We start from the raw sequence: 22,075 nt of genomic DNA on the forward strand, positions 1-22,075 counted from the left end.
TCAAAAACGCCACCCCCCACCCCCCCCCCCCCCTCCTCTCTTGCCTCCCTTTCTGTCCTTCCTGTAGCATTTGTATCCTGGAACATTAAGCTGCCAGTCCTGTCCATTCCTGAGCCATGTTTCTGTAATTGCTATGATATTCCAGTCCCATGTTCCTAAACATGCCCTGAGTTCATCTGCCTTCCCTGTTAGGCCGCTTGCATTGAAATAAATGCAGTTTAATTTATCAGTCCTACCTTGTTCTCTGCGTTGTCCCTGCCTGCCCTGACTGTTTGAATCACCTTTGTTCTCAACTGTACCAGTCTCAGATTGATCTCTTCCTCACTATCTCCCTGGGTCCCCAACCCACCCCTGCTCCCCACCTTACTAGTTTAAATCCTCCCGAGCAGCTCGAGCAAATCTCCCTGCTAGTTTTTAGTCCCCTTTCAATCTAGGTGCAATCTGTCCTTCTTGTACAGGTCACTTCTACCCCAAACCAGCTTCCAATGATTCCAAAAATGTGAATCCTTCTCTCATACACCAGCTCCTCAGCCATGCATTCATCTGCTCTATCCTCCTATGCCTGCCCTCACTAGCTCATAGCACCGGGAATAGTCCAGATATTACTACTCTCGAGGACCTCCGTTTTAAATTCCTGCATAACTCTCTATAATCTCCCTTCAGAATCTCAACCTTTTCCCTTCCAATGTCATTGGTTCCAATGTGTACAATGACCTCCTGCTGGTCCCTATCCCCCTTGAGAACATTCTGCATCCTCTCTGAGACATCCTTGATCCTGGCACCAGGGAAGCAACACACCATTCTGATTTTTCATTGCTGGCCACAGAAATGTCTGTCTGTACCTCGGACTAGAGAGTCCCCTAACACAATCGATTTCTTTGAACCAGACGTACCCCTCATTACATTAGAGCCAGTCTCAATACCAAAAAAATTGGCTGTTTGTGCTATGTTCCCCTGAGAATCCATCACCCGCTACATTTTCCAAAACAGCATACCTGTTTGAAATGGGGATAGTCACAGAAGACAATCCTGCACTAACTGCCTACCTCTCTTACCTTTCCTGGAGTTAACCCATCTATGTGACTGTATCTGCGACTTTCCCCCTTCCTATAACTGCCCTCCATCATATCCTCTTGTTCTTGTAATTTCCTCATTGCCTCTAACTGTGTCTGCAACCGATCCATTTGATCTGATAGGATTTGCAACCAACAGTATTTATTGCAGTTAATCCTCAGTAACCCGTATACTCTCCCTAAACTCCCACATCCGACAAGAAGAGCATATCACTCTACTAAAGACCATTTCTGCTTCTTTCAATCTGCATACCCAGAAAATAGCACTGCCTTATTCCTCTACAAAACACTGCTCCAGGTTAAATTAATACTTATGGCTTATATTTTAAGTTTTATCAAGAGACATATCTCAATAAAACATATAATCAAGAAAGAACCCACTCCACTCACTACTTCAGACTGACTATAAGACCATCTTATTGCTGCTATCACTCTGATAATTGAGTCTTTTCCTTCTGACCTAGATTGAATGAATGAAAGAACTCCGAAGTGCTTGGAACTATTTCTGTATGGTCCATACATGGTGGTTATGGAAAGATTGAGGGTTACATAGTCATTGGGTTGTACAGCATGGAAATAGACACTTCAGTCCAACTCATCCATGCTGACCAGATATCCCAAATTAATCCAGTCCCATTTCCCAGCATTTGGCCTATATTTTTCTCAACCCTTCCTATTCATATATTCTTCAGACGCCTTCCACCACTTCCTCTGGAACTCATTCCACACATGCACCATGAAAATGTTGCCCCTTAGATCCCTTTTAAATCTTTCCCCTCTCACCTTTTGGACTCCCCACCCTAGGGAAAAGACCTTGTCTAGTTACCCTATCCATGCCCCTCATGATCTAATAACTCTCTATAAGGTCACCCCTCAATCTTTCCTATAGCAGAGAGACCAGATTTGAATGCAATATTCCAATTGTGGCCTAACGAATGTTCTGAACAGCCACAACATGACCTCCCAACTCCTATAGTCAATGCGCTGACTAATAAAGGCACGTGTACCAAATGCCTTCTTCTCTTCCCTGTCTACCTGCAACTCTATCTTCAAGGGATTATGAGCCTGAACTTCAAGGTCTCTCTGTTCAGGCACTCAAGGAGTCTACAATTAAGTGTATACGTCCTGCCTTTCAAAAATGCAGCATCTCACATTTCTCTAAATTAAACTCTATTTGCCAATCGTTGGCCCATTTGATCATGATCCCATTGTATCCTGAGATAACCTACTTCACCATCCACTTCATCACCAATTTTGGTGTCATCTGCAGACTTACTAACCATTCTTCCTATATTCACATCCAAATCATTTATATAAATGACAATAGGCTGTGAACCCAACATCGAACCTTACGGCATACGACTGGTCACAGGCCTCCAGTCAAAAAAACAACTTTCCACTATCACTCTTTGTTTCCTACTTTAAGCCAATTTTGTATCCAAATGGCTAGCTCTCCCTGGATTCCATGTGATACAACCTTGCTAACCAGTCAACCATGTGGAACCTTGTTGAACTTGTGTCTGAAGACCAGATAGATGATGCCCATCACTTTGCCTTGATCAATTTAAAGCTAGTGCAAAAAAGGTAATTCATGCAACATGTTTGTTTATGTGACAATGTACCCACAAATAAAGGATGCATACCTTGAAAATTTAAACATACAACATTTCTGTCTTTTTGGCACTGGTCAACAATCACAATATAGAATGACTGCAAATGTACTTAAGTTTCTTCTCCATTTTCAGTTCATCAACAATATAGACATGTCACAGTCATCACATCACGCCTAACCATTGTCATCCTATCATTCCCACATAGTTACCTGTGTAGTACCATTGGGCTCTGTAGTGATTGGAACAAGGTCAGCCAGGTGGACCCCATAGAATAATAGTTGTCTGATTGGAGTTTTTAACCAGATCTATTCAGGAAGCCCTGGCTGACTGATATAAACAGGAGTGTCAGGGGTTCTGTTCCCACTAGAAATTGGCTCTGAGCTAGCTGGGTCAATGTCAAGTACTATGCATATGTAAATAAGGGGTCACTTGGGAATGTGGAGTTATCTCAGGCTCCATTTTGACTTCAGTCTTTTTTGTCATTAAATGCTAATCCGAAATGACATAATTTGAATAATGATATTAGCTTCCACTTGTAACAACGGTTGTTTCCAGTCCACTGTAGTCTTTCACTTGCTCCAACGAGCTTCCTTGTTAGTTCTCTACTCAAAAGGCAGATTTGACCCACAGAGTGCAATCTCCACTGTGGGTACTATTAAGAAGCAGATCCCAAATCCCCACCAGCCAGAATGGGGATCATGAACTGTCCTATTGGCACTGATCCACCCTGGCCATCCAGCCAGGGAACTAGACCCCAAGGAATATGATGTTGCTGTGGAATAATATACTTTTATATACATTTGTAGCCTGAAACTTATGGATAGAGATGGAATTTCTTTCTTCATTCATTCACAAGATGAGGGCATTGCTGACCACGCAGCATTTATTTCCAATCCCGAATTGCTCAGAGGGCAGTTAAGAGTCAGCCACATTGCTGTGGGTTTGGAGTCATATATAGGCTAGATCACGTAAGAATGGCAGTTTCCTTCCTGAAAGGAGATTAGTGAAGCAGATGGGTTTTCTAATAATCAGCAGTGGATTCATGGTCATCATTAGACTCCAAATTCTAGAGATTAGTATTCCAAATTCCACCATCTACCATGGCAAGATTTGAACCAGGATCCCCAGACGTTATCTGGGTTTCTGGGTGACAGTCCAGCGATAATACCATTAGGCCATCGCCTCCCCAATGATCAGGAATGTAATTGGTTTTATTGGAAGGATTTACTGGTCCATATGTAACCTGCTTGGTCACATTTTGAATACACCTTCCTTGGCATCAGGTCCAAGATCGGCATATGAACCCAACGCTTCTAACTCAGAGGCAGGAACACTATCCAACACCACAAGATTTCTTCTCCAGTTAAATATTAACAAAACTGAAGCCATTTTCTTTTTCTTCCGCAAACATCTATATATTACTCGTATAAATTCCAATTTACTATTTATTACTTCAGTATAGATGGAGCCCACAAGTATGAAACTTTGATGTATCATTCAATCCTGAGTTAAGCATCCATGTCAGCTTTCAATTCTCATCCAACCTGCTTTTGTCGTTAACAATATTCTTCTTTGTCTCTGCTCTCTGTTGCTGCAAACTCTATCTACAATTTTAGTTCTTCAAAGCTCAAATTCACCTGATAATTTCAGCTAGGTTGTACCTGTCAATCTCCCAAACAACAACTTGGATATAATAGATCACAATCCCACCTTCCCTAGATTTTACAGCTTTCTTTGGTCTGTAACTCCATTTTTAAATCCTGTCCTTAGATTTTTCCCCCTCTTAAGCTTTGCCAATTGCTAAAGTAAACGCATTTCTGTTCTTTAATTGTTGTTCATATTCCTTCCTTAATAATGGATATTACTCACTGTTGGAATTCCTTGATATTGCATTTGTGTTTTGTCATTTCCTTCCTTGCATTCAAAGGGTTCCTTAAGATTCTCCCCATTGACTGAACATTGACCATTCCCAATATATGCTCCCACTCTCTGTTTACTTTTGGTTCACCACCAGTACAAAATGTGAAGACATTCCTTTTGTATGATGAGTGCTAGAGAAATGCAAATTATTATTGTTTATTCAGTCAGACAGAGAACAAAGCTCTGTAAAAAAATCTGGAAAGAAGTATGACTCAGTTGCTCGTTCTCTGTGTTATTGAGTTTTTAAGTATGACTTAGACATTTAATGTGGGTGCGAATTTAAGGAATCCTGAATTTCTGGAAAGCCTGTCCTATGACTAAGACCTTAAAATTAATTTCCGGTTGCTCATTCAGGTAGAGATTAAAGATCCCATTCATGGAAGGGCAGGGATTTCTCCTGATATTCTGGTCATGTTTTCATTTTCAACTGACATCACAGAATTACATAGATCTATGGTAAAAAGAAACAGGCTTTGCAGCCTAACTGGAGCAAGACAGCATTTATACATTCCATGAACCTCCTTCCACTCTGCCCACATTACCTAGCAATCCCTTTGCTCTCATGCATGTATCTCACCTTCCCTTAAATGAATCAAAGACAACTGCTTCAATCAAAGCAGTGCTCTCTTTTTCACTACGTAAAGAATTTCCTCCTAATGTCATTAGTAGATCTCTTACTGGTATCTTACAATTATGAATGCTGTTGTTTTGGAATAATCCACAAGTGGAAACAGTTTACCTCACTTTCATTTTATCAAATTCCTTCACAATTTTGAAAATCAATATTAGGTCTCCTCTGCATCATCTCTTTTCCAGAAAACAAAAAAATTTTTTGCATGTTTCCTGATAGCTGCATTTTCTTAATTTGGTGCTATATTTTTCTGAAGTTTTTCCAATGTTGAAATAAAGTTTTCCTTGTATGGAGACCAGAAACAGTACTCTATATGGTGTAAACAAGGTTCTATATGACTTTTCCTCTCTGCTTTTGCATTCTATTACTTTAGATAAGAAACCAGCAAATTTTTTTACCTTTTGTGGCCTACAAAATTTGGGTTTTAACCTTTAGCATTGTATTTATCTGTATTCCCAGGGCATCCCCATCTTGCGTCTTACCTGGCACCTCATCAAAGGCCTTCTGGAACTCAGTCTTTAATATGTCTACTTAACTGCCCTTGTCTATGCTTCCTGTTACTTAATTAATTTAATAATGTTTATTAAACATGGCCTTCCTTTTAGAAATCCATGCTAACTACTTCCTGACCAATATATTCTGGATTTCTTGATATTCTGTTATCTGATATGTTAGCAAATATTAGTATTTTTCCTGCCAATATTAAGCTAATTGTTCTACGGAGCCCTGGATTAGTTAAATTTCTTATTTTGAAGATAAGAGTTACATGGTCTGCATGACCTCTTTTTCAACAATTTTCTGTAAGTGTCTCTACTATCCAAATTCCCAGGTTCCTTAAGCATTCAAATATGAATCCATCCAGAGAAGGAACTTTGTTTTGGGCTTGTTTAACAATTCCTTTTTATCATATCTGTTATATTGCTTTCATAGGACAAAATGTGGTTGATCCTGGAGATCTGAAACAAAGTCAGAAATTGCCGGAGAAACTCAGCAGGTCACTTCATTCAATCTAACCTAGCGTATTCACTACTCACAATGCTATCAAAATTACTCTGGGGAGAAGAAACACAGATTTGGTGACAGCTTTGCAGAATACCTATGTAACAATATGTCTTTAAAAATGATCCAGAACTTCCAGTTGCCTGCCACTTCAATATACATTCAAAAGAGTGTCATAATCCAATGCCAACATTTCTGTCTCACCTACTGCAATGCTTCAATGAAGCTCAACAGAAGCTGGACAACAGTATCTCATCTTCCTTTTGGGTGCCTTACAGCCTTCAGGATTCAACATCAAGTTTAACAATTTTAGAGCATAAATACCTTCCATACCTATTCAACCCCCCCACCACCCCTACTCCCAACACACAGACAGGTCCTGAAATGAAATAGGTTGCTTTCAACACAACCAACCCACTTGAAACTACTCATAGTCCCCATTATAATAGGAACATAGGAATTAGGAGCAGGAGTAGGTAATTCAGCCCTTTGAGCCCGCTCCACCATGTAACATAATCATGGTTGATGGCATTCTGGTTTCAATTCCACTTTCCCACCTGCTCCCCACAGCCGTCTATCCCACTTTTCATCATAAACATATCTATTTCTTTCTTCAACATGTTGATTGCTTCTGCATTGCATTCTGGGACAGGGAGTTTCATAAACTCATAACCCTCTGAGAGAAGAAGTTTCTCCTCATCTTATTCAACTCCACCTTATCAATCCCCCTATAGCATTTTGTATACCTCAATCAGATTCCCCGTCTCCCTCCATCTGAACTCCAGCAAGTACAAGCCCCAGCTATTCAACCGTTCCACGTACGACAGCCATTTCTTCCCGGGAATTTAACCTGGTGAACCTCCTCTGAACTGCCTCCAGTGCCACCACATCCTGCTTCTTTTCTTCCCTGGTTTACCTTCAACAATCCTTTTGAGTGCCTACCTTTTTCTCTCTCTGGGCTCCCTCTTCATCTGTTCACTCACGTTCACTCCAGCCCCCGAACTTCCCATCATCGGGATAAGTTGGTGTTGCGTTTTTGTAGTTGCTATCAGTTCTGAAGGGCCACTTGCCTCGAAACATTAACAATTTCTCTTCACAGCAGGCTAAACCTGTTTAGTTTGTCCACCAATTTCTGCTTTTGGTTGTTCTTGTTAATTAGTTGCTTCCTACTGTCATAATTTCTACTTAGTTGCCACTTCAGTGAAACTGAAGCAATGTATCTGTGAAGTGTCACCAAAATTAGATTGTGTTCATTCACACAACTAGTTGCGGGATCTTGCTTTGCACAAATATGGCAACACTCGATATTTCATATAAACCTAATCGTGATTTACAGCGTTTGTAAAGTGGTTTGAACGGAGTGTCTGAAAACCATTCTCTTGAAATGTTGCAAATTTCGATCGCGTTCTAGTGTTGCCATCGTTACTTCACGGTAACATTCCAGATGACGCCATAACGATACCTGTGCCGGCCACGCCCCGATCCCCTCAAGCAGCCATTCATGAATTTGAGGAGGCGGGAGCCAACATCGCGTGGTGACGTCGAGCCAGGCCAGTGGTATTCTCGCAGAAGCCAGTTGTATACGGTAAGAGTGCAGCTACCTGCAGCGGAGTCTCATCGGTATATGGTTAACAACGACTGCGGACAACGCAGGGAGACAATGTCCAAACACCACAGGACGCCCGCTAGAGCTGTGGATAATATTATTGAGGTGAAAAGCAAGGTAGATATCTGCACGTTTATTTATTCATTTTGTGAAAGCAATATTTCTCTCCACGTAAAACTGGCTTCATATATCAAAGTCTGTGGTACAGTGGGATTTTGCTTTTTTTTTGCCAGTGATTTAAGGTGCTAGATCTTCTGTAAGAATGCAAAATAAAGGGTCTTAGCTCGGTTGATCGCTGCCTTCTGGGAGTTTTCCAGAGGGTCTGGTGTTATGTTCACAACAGCGGATGGACTACGGTTACTTAAGACGTGCTTCTCCTGGGAGTGAATTGATCCGCTATTAATGTAAACAAACCTTACCTTCTTTCGCGGGGGGGGGGGGGGAGGAAAGACGCTTGTAATTGTTCTGGATCTGACAGTTAATGTTGCTGCTGCTGCTCTTGTTTATTCTTGCTTCCTCCATCGACACACTTTGAGTGATGGTGCTAGTTTCTCACCATCCCATAATGTGAATTATGATCGCAATATTGGAGCCATATTTAACACTGCGTGTTGCGAAGAGTTGAAAGGCAGGGCTTCGCTTGCGAGAGCGATGTTACCATTAACAAATTGGAGAAATGTATTCTTCTCACTAAATTAAATTAGAAAACTGGGAATTAATGAACTTAAACGTGTAAGTGCTGCAACCCGATTTTTTTCCCCCATTTTCTCTCTTTCGCAGTTCGATGCTGAATTTAGAAGATTTGCTCTAAAACGTTCAAGTGTAGGTGGTTTCCAGGAATTTTACCAGCTGATTCAAGCCGTCCATCAGATCCCCTGCGTGGACGTGTTGTTGGGATACACCGATATCCACGGGGATTTGTTGCCCATCAACAACGATGACAATTACCACAAAGCGCTCTCATCTGCCAATCCTCTACTGCGAGTCATCATTCAGAGACGAGGTAAGTCCAACACCTGCTAAACGGCATCCTTTTTATTGCAACCTTGGTCGTCGATGTTTTTTTTTCCCTTGAAAGGGATTTTGATTTTGAGATGCATGGCGAGAGTAAAGCGGAATTTGGTAGTGAGTTAAACTATTGAAAACAGTGTAAATCTGCTTCGATCACTTCTTGTTTTATATAGCCTAGATTAGGATTATAAAAGGCTTTATTTCTGTGGTTGTAAAAGGCCTTGGCTATGCACGGAATCCTGACTTGAAAGTACTAGGCGTAAAAGTAGTGTGCAGTCTCTTTCGACGAAAGTGCTATTTTTATCCAAAAATTTATCCATTATTCACCTTGCCTGAATTTATATTTAGCGCAAATAAGACGCAGTGACTCACTGTTACCACTGTCAGATTGGGAATAAAAATAAACAGTTTAAAAAAAAACAGATTTTAGGAGAAATGAATGAAATTTCCAGTTCCCTATACTAATCATTGATTACATTTTAGTAACTTAAAATATTACTTTGAAGCTAATGGTAATGTCTCACTGCAGGGTTCCGAGGAAAGGGAGGGCATTCGAACAAAATGCTTTAGGCTGCTACAAAGCTATCCCATGGGTATTTGAATAAAATTGACCAAATGTGTACCCCACTTTGACAGTTTATTAGTTTTCTAGGATTCTAACGTTTGCAATGTGCTGATGTGATTCTTAAACCATCCCCTTGTTCACTGTGAACTCTGCAGAGTGGATGGTTTGTAGGTATCAGTATAAGCTATAACGCTTGCAACAATAAACTTTTAATCTCCCAACTCTCATTTAAAAGCTGGAAACAAAATGTTGGAGTCTGTTGCTTTCAAGTACCTTTGATTACATCGTCAACTACTGATCCAAACAGCAGAGGAAAGTCTGAAGACCTCACAAACGCTTTAACAATGCATTACAATTTCAAATACCATAATTGAGAAGTTCATGTGCAAAGCAAAGTCATTCTTTGACTACCTACTGTAATTTGAGTAACAGTATGCCATGACTTCTCTCGTGAATTGTGAATGGCTGTAGATTCAACTATAAAGTATGTTGTACTCAATACAATTATTGAATCATCCAGTTAGATATTTGTTCAGTCATCCTTAGGCAACGTTCTGAAATGCACTTTCAATTCCATTAAAAGCAAACATTTATACCTCTAGTTGCCTTTCTGTTGTCAAAATGATAATGTCTTAACATATGTAAATTGAGTTAACAATCCTTTGGAAATAATTAAGCTGCAGGTTGGAGGGGTTTGATAACTTGTAATTAAAGTACTTAATAGCTCAAGCATTAACAATTGTTTTGATGGAAGAGATTTCAAAGATTTAACTTTTGCAGAAGGTATTTACTGTTCTTCACTGCACAGCACACCTGCTGGGGCTACTTTTCCTATATCTACTCTGTCCATGTCTAATCCAAACATCCCAGCATTGGCTGTATGGACTCGGTCTGTGGATCAACCCTCACCAATCCTCTCCTTGTCTTTGCCTGAATTTCCATTTATGTGTGAACAAGGCTATTTCCATCCTTAAGCATGTTGTGGATGATTGCACTAACATCACCCTGATGGAAACCTGACTGAGGAATGATGATACTTGCTGCTTTGTGAAGCTATCTCATGGCTGAAGTTTCCACCACTCGTACCATCCAGATTATTGCAGTGGCAGTGTGCCTTTAACACCAACTCTTCCTTTGGTCTATTGATGCTTCCTTCCCATCACTTCAAGTGCATCATTTGAATATCTCACTTTTACTATCCTCTTGCCTGAAGATCTCATTCCCTAATACCTACCCAAGTGTATATTAAATAAAGCACTATCACTTTCCTTCCTCACCTGCAGGGATGTCATTCTAGTGAGTTCAACCTTCATCTCAATTTACTATCCTCTCTCTTGCTGTCTCGCTCTCTCTTACGTTTACTGATCTTAAATCCTTCCGTAATTTTCCTAAGTTTAACAAGCAACATCAACTAGCTTTTTGACCTTTTTGTTATCTTACCTGACCTTGATTCTCCAATCATTGATAAGCCCATTTCTGAGCACTTCCTCCTTCTAGCTTTTTCCTTACTCCCTTCCTTTCCTCTCCTACCTTACTTTCCTATGTGACCTACAACTAATTTTTGAAAACATTTACATTTCTAGCTTTAAGCCCTCCACCTGTACTGTTTTGCTCAACATTTCCTCGCCTCCACCTTCAATCACCTCATCCCCACGAAAACACTCACTGATTGCTCCCGAGGTACAGCTTTCATCACACCATTTAGGATTAAACAGAGTTGAAAGGATAAGATGGCTGAATGTTTTGGCCATTCAATTCTGGTTAATCTGGCTAGACCACATTCAGCACTAATAAATGCTGCTCTCGAACTTAACTGCTTAATATTCCAGAACCATTTTGGAATACAAGTAACTTGCAACTTCTTTCTTTTCTGTAAAGAAAGCCATCTCTTATCGTGTTTCCTCAATCCTCACCTCTAAATATGAGCAGCTCATGGAATTCTTTGTCACAAAATTTGAAACTATTTGATCAATTGGGTTTGTGGCTATTTTTCTTTCCCTAGCCCACTAGTCTAAATGACTGACTTAAGGTTTTTCTCCTAATTCCCTTTTTTTAATTTTGCCTCGCAGCTTACTTTATGAAATTTACCTTTTCACTTGATTCCCTTCCCAATAATCTTTTAACCACTCAACTTCCCTTCTTGGCAATATCTGTTGAGATGAGAACCAACCATATGTTCTTCCTGGATGTTGCCCCATGCTTTCCTACAAATGTGGCAGTCACTTTTCTTGAAAGAAAAACCCATCTGGCCCCTTTAAACTTTGCAAATAATACCTCCATTTCCAACCTTTTTCATTCCTTTTGTGTCCTTGAACATATCAGATTTTGTTCCTGGACTCCCAAGTTGAGTCCTTCTGATTTAGGTTTCTAACCTTGTCATAGTACTCAGATGAGGCCTTTCAACATGGCACATGACAGCTAGTAAGATTGTCAAAAGTTAAGCTCTTCTTTGCAATTTTCCTGATCTGTCTACACTCTTTCACATAATTCACTGAACCAAATCCATACTACTGTCCTCCAATGCTTCTCCTGTCATCTTGATGCTTTCCATTTTAATTTAATCCTGTCCAGAGGTACTATTACACCCCTGTGGTGCCGTTGAGACCTGAACCCAGGCCTCCTGCCTCAAGTAGGGACACTACCACTGCACCGCAAGCCCACTTGTGCTTTGTATTTATCTGTATCCAGAACAGTTACTCCAATTCCACCTCCTGATTTTTACCAAGGGACTTTCATTGGTACCACCTCTTTCTCATCCCTTGGTGGTATCATCTAACTGTACCTCATACTGGCTCTGGTCTTTCCACTATCTCTTACTGAGGGAACTGAAATGTTCTCCAACTAAATATTGGTGAGATTGAAGCCATTGTCCCTCCATTATATCTCAACCATAAATTCTTTTGCTAGTCACTGGTTCCATTCCTCTTGCTAGAAACAGTCTGAAGCTGAATCAGAATGTTATAACCTTTTATCATATCTGATCTGAGATGAGTTTCTAAACACTTACCTGTGCCATATGTTAAGATTACTTATTTGCACTTATGTACCAGTGCCTAAAACATCGGGCGGCACGGTGGCACAGTGGTTAGCACTGCTACCTCACAGCGCCAGAGACCCGGGTTCAATTCCCGCCTTAGGCGACTGACTGTGTGGAGTTTGCACGTTCTCCCTGTGTCTGCGTGGGTTTCCTCCGGGTGCTCCGGTTTCCTCCCACAGTCACAAAGATGTGCAGGTAAGGTGAATTGGCCATGCTAAATTGTCCGTAGTGTTAGGTTAGGGGTAAATGTAGGGGTATGGGTGGGTTGCACTTCGGCGGGTCTGTGTGGACTTGTTGGGCCGAAGGGCCTGTTTCCACACTGTAATGTAAAATGTAATCATTTCAGCTCATTGACTTATGAATCCTTTATTCATGTGTCGCCTAACCTCTAGACATGATTATTCCACTCATTCCTAGCCAGTCTTGTGTTATATCTTTTGTAAAAGTGTCTGTGTCCTAACACTCTCCAAGTCCTATTCACCCATCACCCCTGTTTGGTGACCTACAGTGGCTCCCTGCTGAGCAACGTTAAATTTTAAACTTCTCAACCTTTAAGTCTCTACAAAGTCTCTGCTACCTATTTTTGAAATCTTCTCCAGCCTGAGAGACACACTGCAAATTTGGCCTCTTGATGGGGGAGGCAATGGTCTACTGGTATTATTGTTGGACTCTTAATCCAGAGACCAAGGTAATATTCTGGGGACCTGGGTTCAAATCCAGGTGGTGGAATTTCAGCTCTATGAAATTTAAAACAAAATGACTATGAATCTATTGACTTGGACAACCCCATCTGGTTCACTGGTGCCTCTTAGGGAAGGAAACTGCCATGTTTACTTGGTCTGGTCTACTTCAGCAAGGCATTTGATAAGGTTCCCCATGGTAGGCTCATTCAGAAGGTCATGAGGAATGGGATACAAGGGAACTTAGCTGTCTGGATACAGAATTGGCTGGCCAACAGAAGACAGCGAGTGGTAGTAGAAGGAAAATATTCTGCCTGGAAGTCTGGTGAGTGGTGTTGCACAGGGCTCTGTCCTTGGGCCTCTACTGTTTGTAATTTTTATTAATGACTTGGATGAGGGGATTGAAGGATGGGTCAGCAAGTTTGCAGACGACACAAAGGTTGGAGGTGTTGTTGATAGTATAGAGGGCTGTTGTAGGCTGCAGCGGGACATTGACAGGATGCAGAGATGGGCTGAGAGGTGGCAGGTGGAGTTCAACCTAGATAAATGCGAGGTGATGCATTTTGGAAGGTACAGGATTAAGGATAGGATTATTGGCTGTGTGGAGGAACAGAGGGATCTTGGTGTGCAGGTACATAGATCCCTTAAAATGGCCTCCCAAGTGGACAGGGTTGTTAAGAAAGCATATGGTGTTTTGGCTTTCATTAAAAGGGGGATTGAGTATAAGAGTCGTGAGATCTTGTTGCAGCTCTATAAAACTTTGGTTAGATCGCACTTGGAATACTGCATCCAGTTCTGGTTGCCCTATTATAGGAAAGATGTGGATGCTTTGGAGAGGGTTCAGAGGAGGTTTGCCTGGACTGCAGGGCTTATCTTATGAAGAGTTAAATATCACACAACACCAGGTTATAGTCCAACAGGTTTAAATGGAAGCACACTAGCTTTCGGAGTGACGCTCCTTCAGGTGATTGTGGAGGGCTCGATCGTAACACAGAATTTATAGCAAAAATTTGCAGTGTGATGTAACTGAAATTATACACTGAAAAACTGATTGTCTGTTAAGCTTAACAGACAATCAGTTTTTCAGTGTATAATTTCAATTGCATCACACTGCAAATTTTTGCTATAAATTCTGTTACGATCGAGCCCTCCACTATCACCTGATGAAGGAGCGTCACTCCGAAAGCTAGTGTGCTTCCAATTAAACCTGTTGGACTATAACCTGGTGTTGTGTGATTTTTAACTTTGTACACCCCAGTCCAACACCGGCATCTCCAAAACTTGAGAGGTTGTCTGAGCTCGGACTCTTTTTATATTGGAGGAGAGGGGACCTAATTGAGGTATACAAGATAATGAGGCATAGATAGAGTCGATAGCCAGAGACTATTTCCCAGGGCAGAAATGACTAACACGAGGGGTCAGTTTTAAGCTGGTTGGAGGAAAGTATAGAGGGGATGTCAGAGGCAGGTTCTTTACACAGTTGAGAGCATGGAATGCGTTGCCAGCAGCAGTTGTGGAAGCAAGGTCATTGGGGATATTTAAGAGACTACTGGACATGCATATGGTCACAGAAATTTGAGGGTGCATACATGAGGATCAGTGGTCGGCACAACATCGTGGGCTGAAGGGCCTGTTCTGTGCTGTTCAATGACTCCAGACCCACAGCAATGTGGTTGATTCAAATGGGTAATAAATGCTGGCCTGTGAATGAATCTTTTAAGACCCTCGTTTCAAACAATTCTGTATTGATAGTCAAACCTTATGCTGCCAAGTTTTAGTGTCCTCCCATAACCCCTATGCTTCACTACCTTTTTTTCCTTTTGAGGTTCTCCTTTTTTAAAATTTACCTCTGATCATTATTTTGCTTGTGTACCCCTAACTTTTCCCACTTACGTGACAATGTCAACCTTTTGTTTGATATGCTCCAGTGAAGTTTCTACATTTGGCATATATAAAGCCTCACTGTAGTTAGCTTAGCTTTGGCAAAATGTGACCACTGTTCGGGATTGTTGAGCCACGTTCCAATAGCATTTAAGTCTATCTGATTTAAATATAAATTTTCTGAAATTTATTGGGTTTGATGCAGTCACTGAGTTAGCCCTCTTATTTTGAATTGGTAACATTTTGATTGCTTATAGTTTTTTTTTAAGAAACTTGTTTGTTCAGTGTTTTTCTGGTAGGTAATCAAATGGCTTACTGCTAAGATTCAAGAAAGCGGTGGCATATATCAAAGAGATTTTAAAGCGGCTGTTTAGGACATTGGTTAGGCCACTTTGGAATATTGTGTGCAGTTTTGGTCTCTCTTTTTTTCCTTGAGGAAGGATGTTGTGAAACTTGAAAGGGTCCAAAAAACATTTACTGGCTGAATAGGCTGGGGTTGTTTCCCCTGGAGCATCATAGGCTGACAAGTGACCTTAGAGGTTTATAAAATCATGAGGGACATGGATAGGGTACATAGACAAGTCCCTTCCCTGGGGGAAGGCAATCCAGAACTAGAGGGCATAGGTTTAAGGTGAGGGGAAAGATTTAAAAAGGACCTAAGGGGCAGTGTTTTCACACAGGGTGGTGCGTGTACGGAATGCGGTTCCAGAGGAAATGGTGGAGGCTGGTAAGATTACAACATTTAAAAGGCATTTGGATGGGTACATGAATAGGAAGGAGTTTAGAAGGATATTGGTCAAGTGGGACTAGATTTAATTTAGGATATCTGATTGGCATAGACAAATTGGACTAAAAGGTCTGTTTCCATGCTGTACATCTGACTCTAAATGCTTGGATATAGTCGAGCAATACTGATATATAAAGACCCCACCAATTCCAAAACAGCATACAAGTATTTGCTGAGTCAACTTTTTAAAATTGATTTTGGTTTCTACTATCTTAGAAAATTGTAACAATCTATCTATCCATCAGTGAAAATGCAGGACAAGGTGCAGGTGTTTTTTGTTACGCGTGTAGTAAAAGATTGTCTACCTAGTAGAATAAACTATGATCTATTAGCGCTCTTCTCCTTCTCCTTCTCCACCCCCACCCCCCCCCCCCCCCCCCCCCCCCCCCCTTTGCTCAAATATTTAGCAAAAGCTAATGTGTAAACTTTACAAATATTTAGCACAGTTTGAGATATTATAACAAGTTGGAAAATTTTCTGGAGGGACACTACATTGGGTGGAGTCACTGGGACGCAAATGTATTAGCATAGGTTGGTGCTTTTGTGACAAATGCAATGGGATGTTTTTCTGTTTTTTTAAAAACATTAGAAAATGTAACATGATGCAAGTTCTGCTTGTGTAAATAAGTTAATTTATATGAAGTGCTGTGCATTTTGGTCAAGAAGCAGTTTTCTTTTATAAATGGAGTTGACCTAGAGCTTGAATGTTTGCTGATGCAGAGACACTGGCATGTAACCTCTGACCTTTTAAAAATGGGTAGTTCTGTCACGCAAGTGCTTTGGTAGCAGTGATGTGTTCATAAAGTTTGGTCAGCAAATTTGCTTTTGAGTACAGCTGAGTCAGAAGTCAGCACAGAAAAAAGCTCTTCAGATCATTGAATTTTCGCCAATCAAAAACAACCACCTAACTATTCTAATCCCATTTTTCAACACTTGGCCCAAACCTTTTATGCCTTGTCATAACAAGTGTACGCTTAAATACTAAAATAAATAAGGCTTTCTGCCTCTGTTGCTTTTACAAGCAGTGAGTTCCAGATTCCCACCAACCTTTGGGTGCAAACGATGTCTCCTGTCAACCCCTCTAAACCTCATGTTCCTAGTAACTGATTCCTCTTCTGAAGAGGAACGTTCCCTCCTGTCTACTGTCATAATTTTATATATCGCCATCTCCCCTTAATCTCCTCCCAAAAGACTGATCCCAGTCTATCCAATCTTTCCTCATAACTAAACACTCCAGCCCAGGCAACATCCTGGTAAATCTCCTCTACACCTGTTTTTTCCAATGCAATCGCATCTCTCCTACAATATGGATTCCAGAATTGCACACAATACTCTAGCTGTAGCCTAACGAATATCTTATGAACAGTTCCAACATATCCTCCTTGCTCTTAAACCTCAGCGAGCATCCCATATGCAATCATAACCACTTTAACTACATGTCCATCAGTCCCTTAAGATAAAAGGACATGCATACCCAGGTCCCTCTGATCCTTTGCCTCCCAAGGTCCTGCTATTCGTGTATTTCCTTGCCTTGTTTGTTCTGCTCAGGTGCATCACCTCTCACTTATTTAGATTGAATTCAATTTGCTACTGATCAGCTAATCAAACCATCTATATTCTCTACCAAGTTAAGGCCGCAACAGTTTCTCTGGCTATCTTTGCTGGGAACAGCACTACTTCATCCTGAAGAATGAGTTCTGAATCCAAATTTATGATTGATATTGATACCTTTGGTGTAGATTGATTCTAAGATTGCACATATGTCTACTAATGAATCACTCACTTTTTAACTGACAAATTATCTTTTTGATTATCAATGAAACTTCTGTAAGTGATATTTGCAAGAGAGATGCTTACAGGTCTGGTGAAGTGTTAATTTTGCCAGTTTTGAACATGGGAAATTGCTGTGCCAGTAAATAGGTCTTTTGCTGGATTTAGAGGTTTATTGGGGTTTGTAAACCTGTCAATGAGATTGTGTTCCACAATGTGAATCCTTTGTCATGCAGATTTTTCAATCCTTGCCAAAGCTTTGTATATTTGGTCGTATATATTTAAATATACTGCATAATTAAACTGTCCATGTCAATACTACCCCTATAAGTACATAATCATGTGATGCTTATGATGTGAGTCACAACACACTAAAACTGCTGGGATTTTAATTTATCTAATTAGGTAGGCAATCTGGTGAAATTGGTGCACGTTAGGAAAAAGTGCAAATAAATTATTTGAATATCCTTAACGATAACGATATTTGTCGGTTTTCCATTTTGTATTCCCAACATCGGTGAGATATTTTGCTTTGTATTCAATTGAGTTGGGCTTTTTGGTTTATCTGGTCCAGTTATTCAGAATAAACTCATTGCGGCATCTATTGGTATTTTAATGTAGCATTCCTACTTTGCATTTCCCACAAAATGATGGCATTTCTTGGGTCGATGCCAATTTATGTAAACTTGAGTGGATAAATATTGACTCTCTGCTAATGAGTATATCTATACTTAATATCTCTTGAGCTATGTCATTCTGTCTTTTAGAATTATTTGTTTTGCTGCTTTATGGGCAGTAGCTGACTGGAGTACTGTGCAATATTATGCAAGGTCAGTTTGTGTGAACTACCTTCTGAGTTGCAACATGAAGGTTAAATTCTGCCTAAAAAGCAATCCATGGTCTTCAGTTTATTTTGTAATTGCAAATATTTCAACACAGCTATGAAATATTTTGAATGGATTTGAACAAATGGGCATTTGATCAGTTTTGATAGGAAGATGGAGGGGGAGAAACTTCAATATCAATAATTGTCCACATTGCTGAATGAGGGTGATCACAAAGTATGTTCAATCAATTAAAATCCATGTGGAAAACCTATATTTGAGGCTTCTGTTTCCATGTGCGTATCCCCTCTCACAAGTCTGTCCTTTTGGTACTGATCAGGCTTAGTTTCTGGTTTAGTAGTATCGGTAGTTTTGTGGCTGACAAGCTGCTTTTATACTAAATTGTGTTGATGTTACTGGATTGTGGTGTAGATGGTGTTTTGTGTAGACAAACATTTTAGGTAAACTTGCAGTCTATCTGCTAGCACTTAGCTGAGAGAACTTTTTTGGGAGAGAGATGGGGAGACGTTTTAATTAACTTTGCTAAATAAAAGCAAAACCGATTAAAGTGCTGGAGAAACTCTGGTCTGGTAGCATCTGTACAGAAAAGCAGAATTAATGTTTCAAGCATGATGACTCTTGAGAACCTTTCCATTCTTGGACTAAATTGTTGACTTGAGCTTAAGGGAAATGAAGTGAATCCAGGAGGGTGCAGACTGGAAAGATTAGCCCAGATTTCACTTTCAAATTTGGCTACCAAGGTAGTATCTTTAAATGGCGGTGTTACCCAGGAGATGTCATGTCAATCTGGACTCTGACTCTTTCTCGCTCTCTCAACAGATGTTGCCAGACCTGCTGAGTTTCAGCAGTATTTTCTTTGATTTTGCAGACATTGGAAATATAAAATAGTATTCTGCTTTTATCAAATAAAATCAGCTTGTACTTGAACTGCCCTTAAAATCAAAGTGCAGTCTGTCTTGATTTTTTTTTTAAGATGGTTTTGTGCAATGGATAACAGATGTTATCTATATGCACTTTATCAAACACACTTTTTTGATTTAAAAAATTTCCAATTTTTGTTCAACCTAATATGAAGTTAATCTTGACCTGGTTTAGGAATTATTAGAGGGGTTCAGATATTTGACTAGGAATTTTTCTTAATGTTCATGATCTCTATGAAAGAGTAGAGATAATATCTAAGTGAGGAGGAACAATGAGTTCTGTAGATGGGAACAGGAAGTAAGAGAACATGCACTTCCATTCCGCCATATTGAATGCCGTCTAAGGTCATTTAATTTGATTCTGACAAATTAAAATATTAAGAACTGTAGAGAAGCAAAGTGCAAGTGGATCAAGGAAGTTCCAGATATGTCTCAAAGCTGCAGTGCAAGTGCTTTTTTAAAACAAAAAAAATCAGTGTCATGGAGTTGTCTTCTATGATGGTGGAAATTTAAAAAAATAAGGATTTAAGTAGTAAAGTTTGACCCAAACTTCTAGATAATGTCAAGTTAGGCTGGATTCTGAAATTGAGGAACTAGATTTCAGAGCCACTAGCTTTCACTGCCTTGGTTTGCATCCAGTTTTGGGCAACACATCTCTGGGAAACAAAAGTATTGAAGTGGATACAGCTCATAATCACCAATTATACAAGAGCAGCTTGTATTATATTGATTTGAAATAATTAAGTGAAGAAGATTTGGGATGTTTAAAATCATGAAGGCATTTAGTTATGGAGAAAGTATTTTCTCTTAATTCCAGAAGATGAGGGTACAATCTTAAATAGACTTTGCTTCCCAATTTTTAAATATTCAATCTTCACAGGGGGAAGTGGAAATTTTGGAATTTATTCCTCAAAGCATATGTACAGATGCAAGTTAATTGACATTGAGGGGTATAAAATAAAAGATAGTCAAATGGTGGTATTGTACAGATTAGCAGTAATCTTACTGGCACAAATTTAATTGGAGACATTAAGTGTATCTGTGAATCCCAGATGAATTTTGCTTCAGTATTTGAACCAATTGCAGCTGTTCTTGAATTGCTTTGCATAGTTGACTAACTCCTAAGTTAGGAGAAAGTGAGGACTGCAGATGCTGGAGATCAGAGCTTAAAAATGTGTTGCTGGAAAAGTGCAGCAGGTCAGGCAGCATCAAAGGAACAGGAGAATTGACGTTTCAGGCATAAGCCCTTCAGGAATGAGGAGGGTGTGCCAAGCAGGCTAAGGTAAAAGGTAGGGAGGAGGGACTTGGGGGAGGGGCGTTGGGAATGCGATAGGTGGAAGGAGGTTAAGGTGAGGGTGATAGGCTGGAAAGGGGGTGGGGGCGGAGAGGTAGGGAAGAAGATTGCAGGTCAAGAAGGCGGTGCTGAGTCTGAGGGTTGGGACTGAGAAAAGGTGGAGGGGAGGGGAAATGAGAAACCTGGAGAAATCTGCATTCATCCCTTGTGGTTGGAGGGTTCCTAGGCGGAAGATGAGGTGCTCTTCCTCCAGGCGTCGTGTTGCCATGGTCTGGCGATGGAGGAGGCCAAGGACCTGCATGTGGAGGTGGAGTTAGTGTTCAGCCACAGGGCGGTTGGGTTGGTTGGTGCGGGTGTCCCAGAGGTGTTCTCTGAAACGTTCTGCAAGTAGGTGGCCTGTCTCCCCAATGGAAACACTGAAGCTAAATGGAAGTGAGTATGCTTTTAACACCTGGAACTTTTGACTAAAAGTTGGGTTCCAGAGACTTTTGGACAAATAGATTTGGGTGACTTTGCTCATGTTGTATTCTCTCCAATTTACTTTCGCTGTAGCGATGTTTGTTTGAATGCTGACGTGACACTCAAGATGGTATAGGTCTTTGGTTGTCATACCTATTGTGGAGGCTAGCCAGGATCCCAATGATATTGTGTAACATTAACAGTTTTTTAAATTTAAAATTATGCTTCAGATTAATTTTTAAGATGTCCCAAGGTATTATAGGGCAGGTCTTGGAATTGACCGTGCAAGATACATGGAGCGTATTGAGGTATGGTGCCAATTTTGCACTTTCGAAGGTAAGTAAAAAAAGACACTGGATCTTATCTATGAGAGATTCTCAGAAAAATGAGATGAGCCTGTAACTATTTTATAGTACTGTTTTTAATCCTGTAGGATAATTTTAAAGAGATCTGTGCAACACCAGTTCACGGCAATTATATGGTTCTGATAATAATTGTCCTGGTCTCCCCTGAGCTGGACAAGAGAAAACTGTATTTGGTTTCCACCTTCGATCTCTGACATATCCTTGCCATCTCTTGACAAAATAAGGCCACCAACTCTGAGTCTTGATGTGTTAATTCCATAAGGATACTTACTGCTGAGGGGGTCTTGTGCTTCAGTAATTAGTAGCCCTGCCTCTGAGCCAGAAGCTTAAGTGTTCAATTCCCATCTTCAGACTCAACGGTCATCATTTAATGCAGCTGAACAGATTGAAAACCAACCTACTAGTCTTTCCAGCATATGCCAATGGCAACTGGTAGGGATTTGGAGGAAGGAAGAGATTCCTGGTCAAGTCTTCATATCTCACATGCCAGTGTCTTTGTAGCAGAGGTATGGGTGTTTGGAAGGTGTAGAAGTTGGAGCCTCTACCATCACTAACCATTACACAAGATGACAAAATGCATGTGACTACAACACTTACTGTTAAACTAACATGTCTGCAC

The 22,075-nt window shown here is 40.4% G+C and overlaps 2 protein-coding genes across 2 annotated transcripts in view; one reads left to right on the forward strand and one right to left on the reverse strand.

The window, feature by feature from the left end:
• The window catches only part of acd (ACD shelterin complex subunit and telomerase recruitment factor), a 94,172-nt gene extending 86,857 nt beyond the window's left edge, over window positions 1-7,315 (reverse strand). Inside the window, exon 1 of the mRNA XM_087995935.1 lies at window positions 7,179-7,315. The gene's annotated coding sequence lies outside the window, so the exon portion shown is untranslated. The remainder of the gene's footprint in view (window positions 1-7,178) is intronic.
• Window positions 7,316-7,733: 418 nt separating this feature from the next.
• The window catches only part of pard6a (par-6 family cell polarity regulator alpha), a 104,811-nt gene continuing 90,469 nt past the window's right edge, over window positions 7,734-22,075 (forward strand). Inside the window, exons 1-2 of the mRNA XM_043707068.2 lie at window positions 7,734-7,959; window positions 8,623-8,845. Of these exons, the coding sequence (XP_043563003.1) occupies window positions 7,738-7,959; window positions 8,623-8,845 (445 nt within the window). The 5' untranslated portion in view covers window positions 7,734-7,737. The remainder of the gene's footprint in view (window positions 7,960-8,622; window positions 8,846-22,075) is intronic.

The sequence above is a fragment of the Chiloscyllium plagiosum genome, unplaced genomic scaffold (assembly GCF_037043375.1).
Source record: "Chiloscyllium plagiosum isolate Xiang-an unplaced genomic scaffold, Cpla_swu_hap1 HiC_scaffold_17, whole genome shotgun sequence".
NCBI lineage: Eukaryota > Metazoa > Chordata > Chondrichthyes > Orectolobiformes > Hemiscylliidae > Chiloscyllium > Chiloscyllium plagiosum.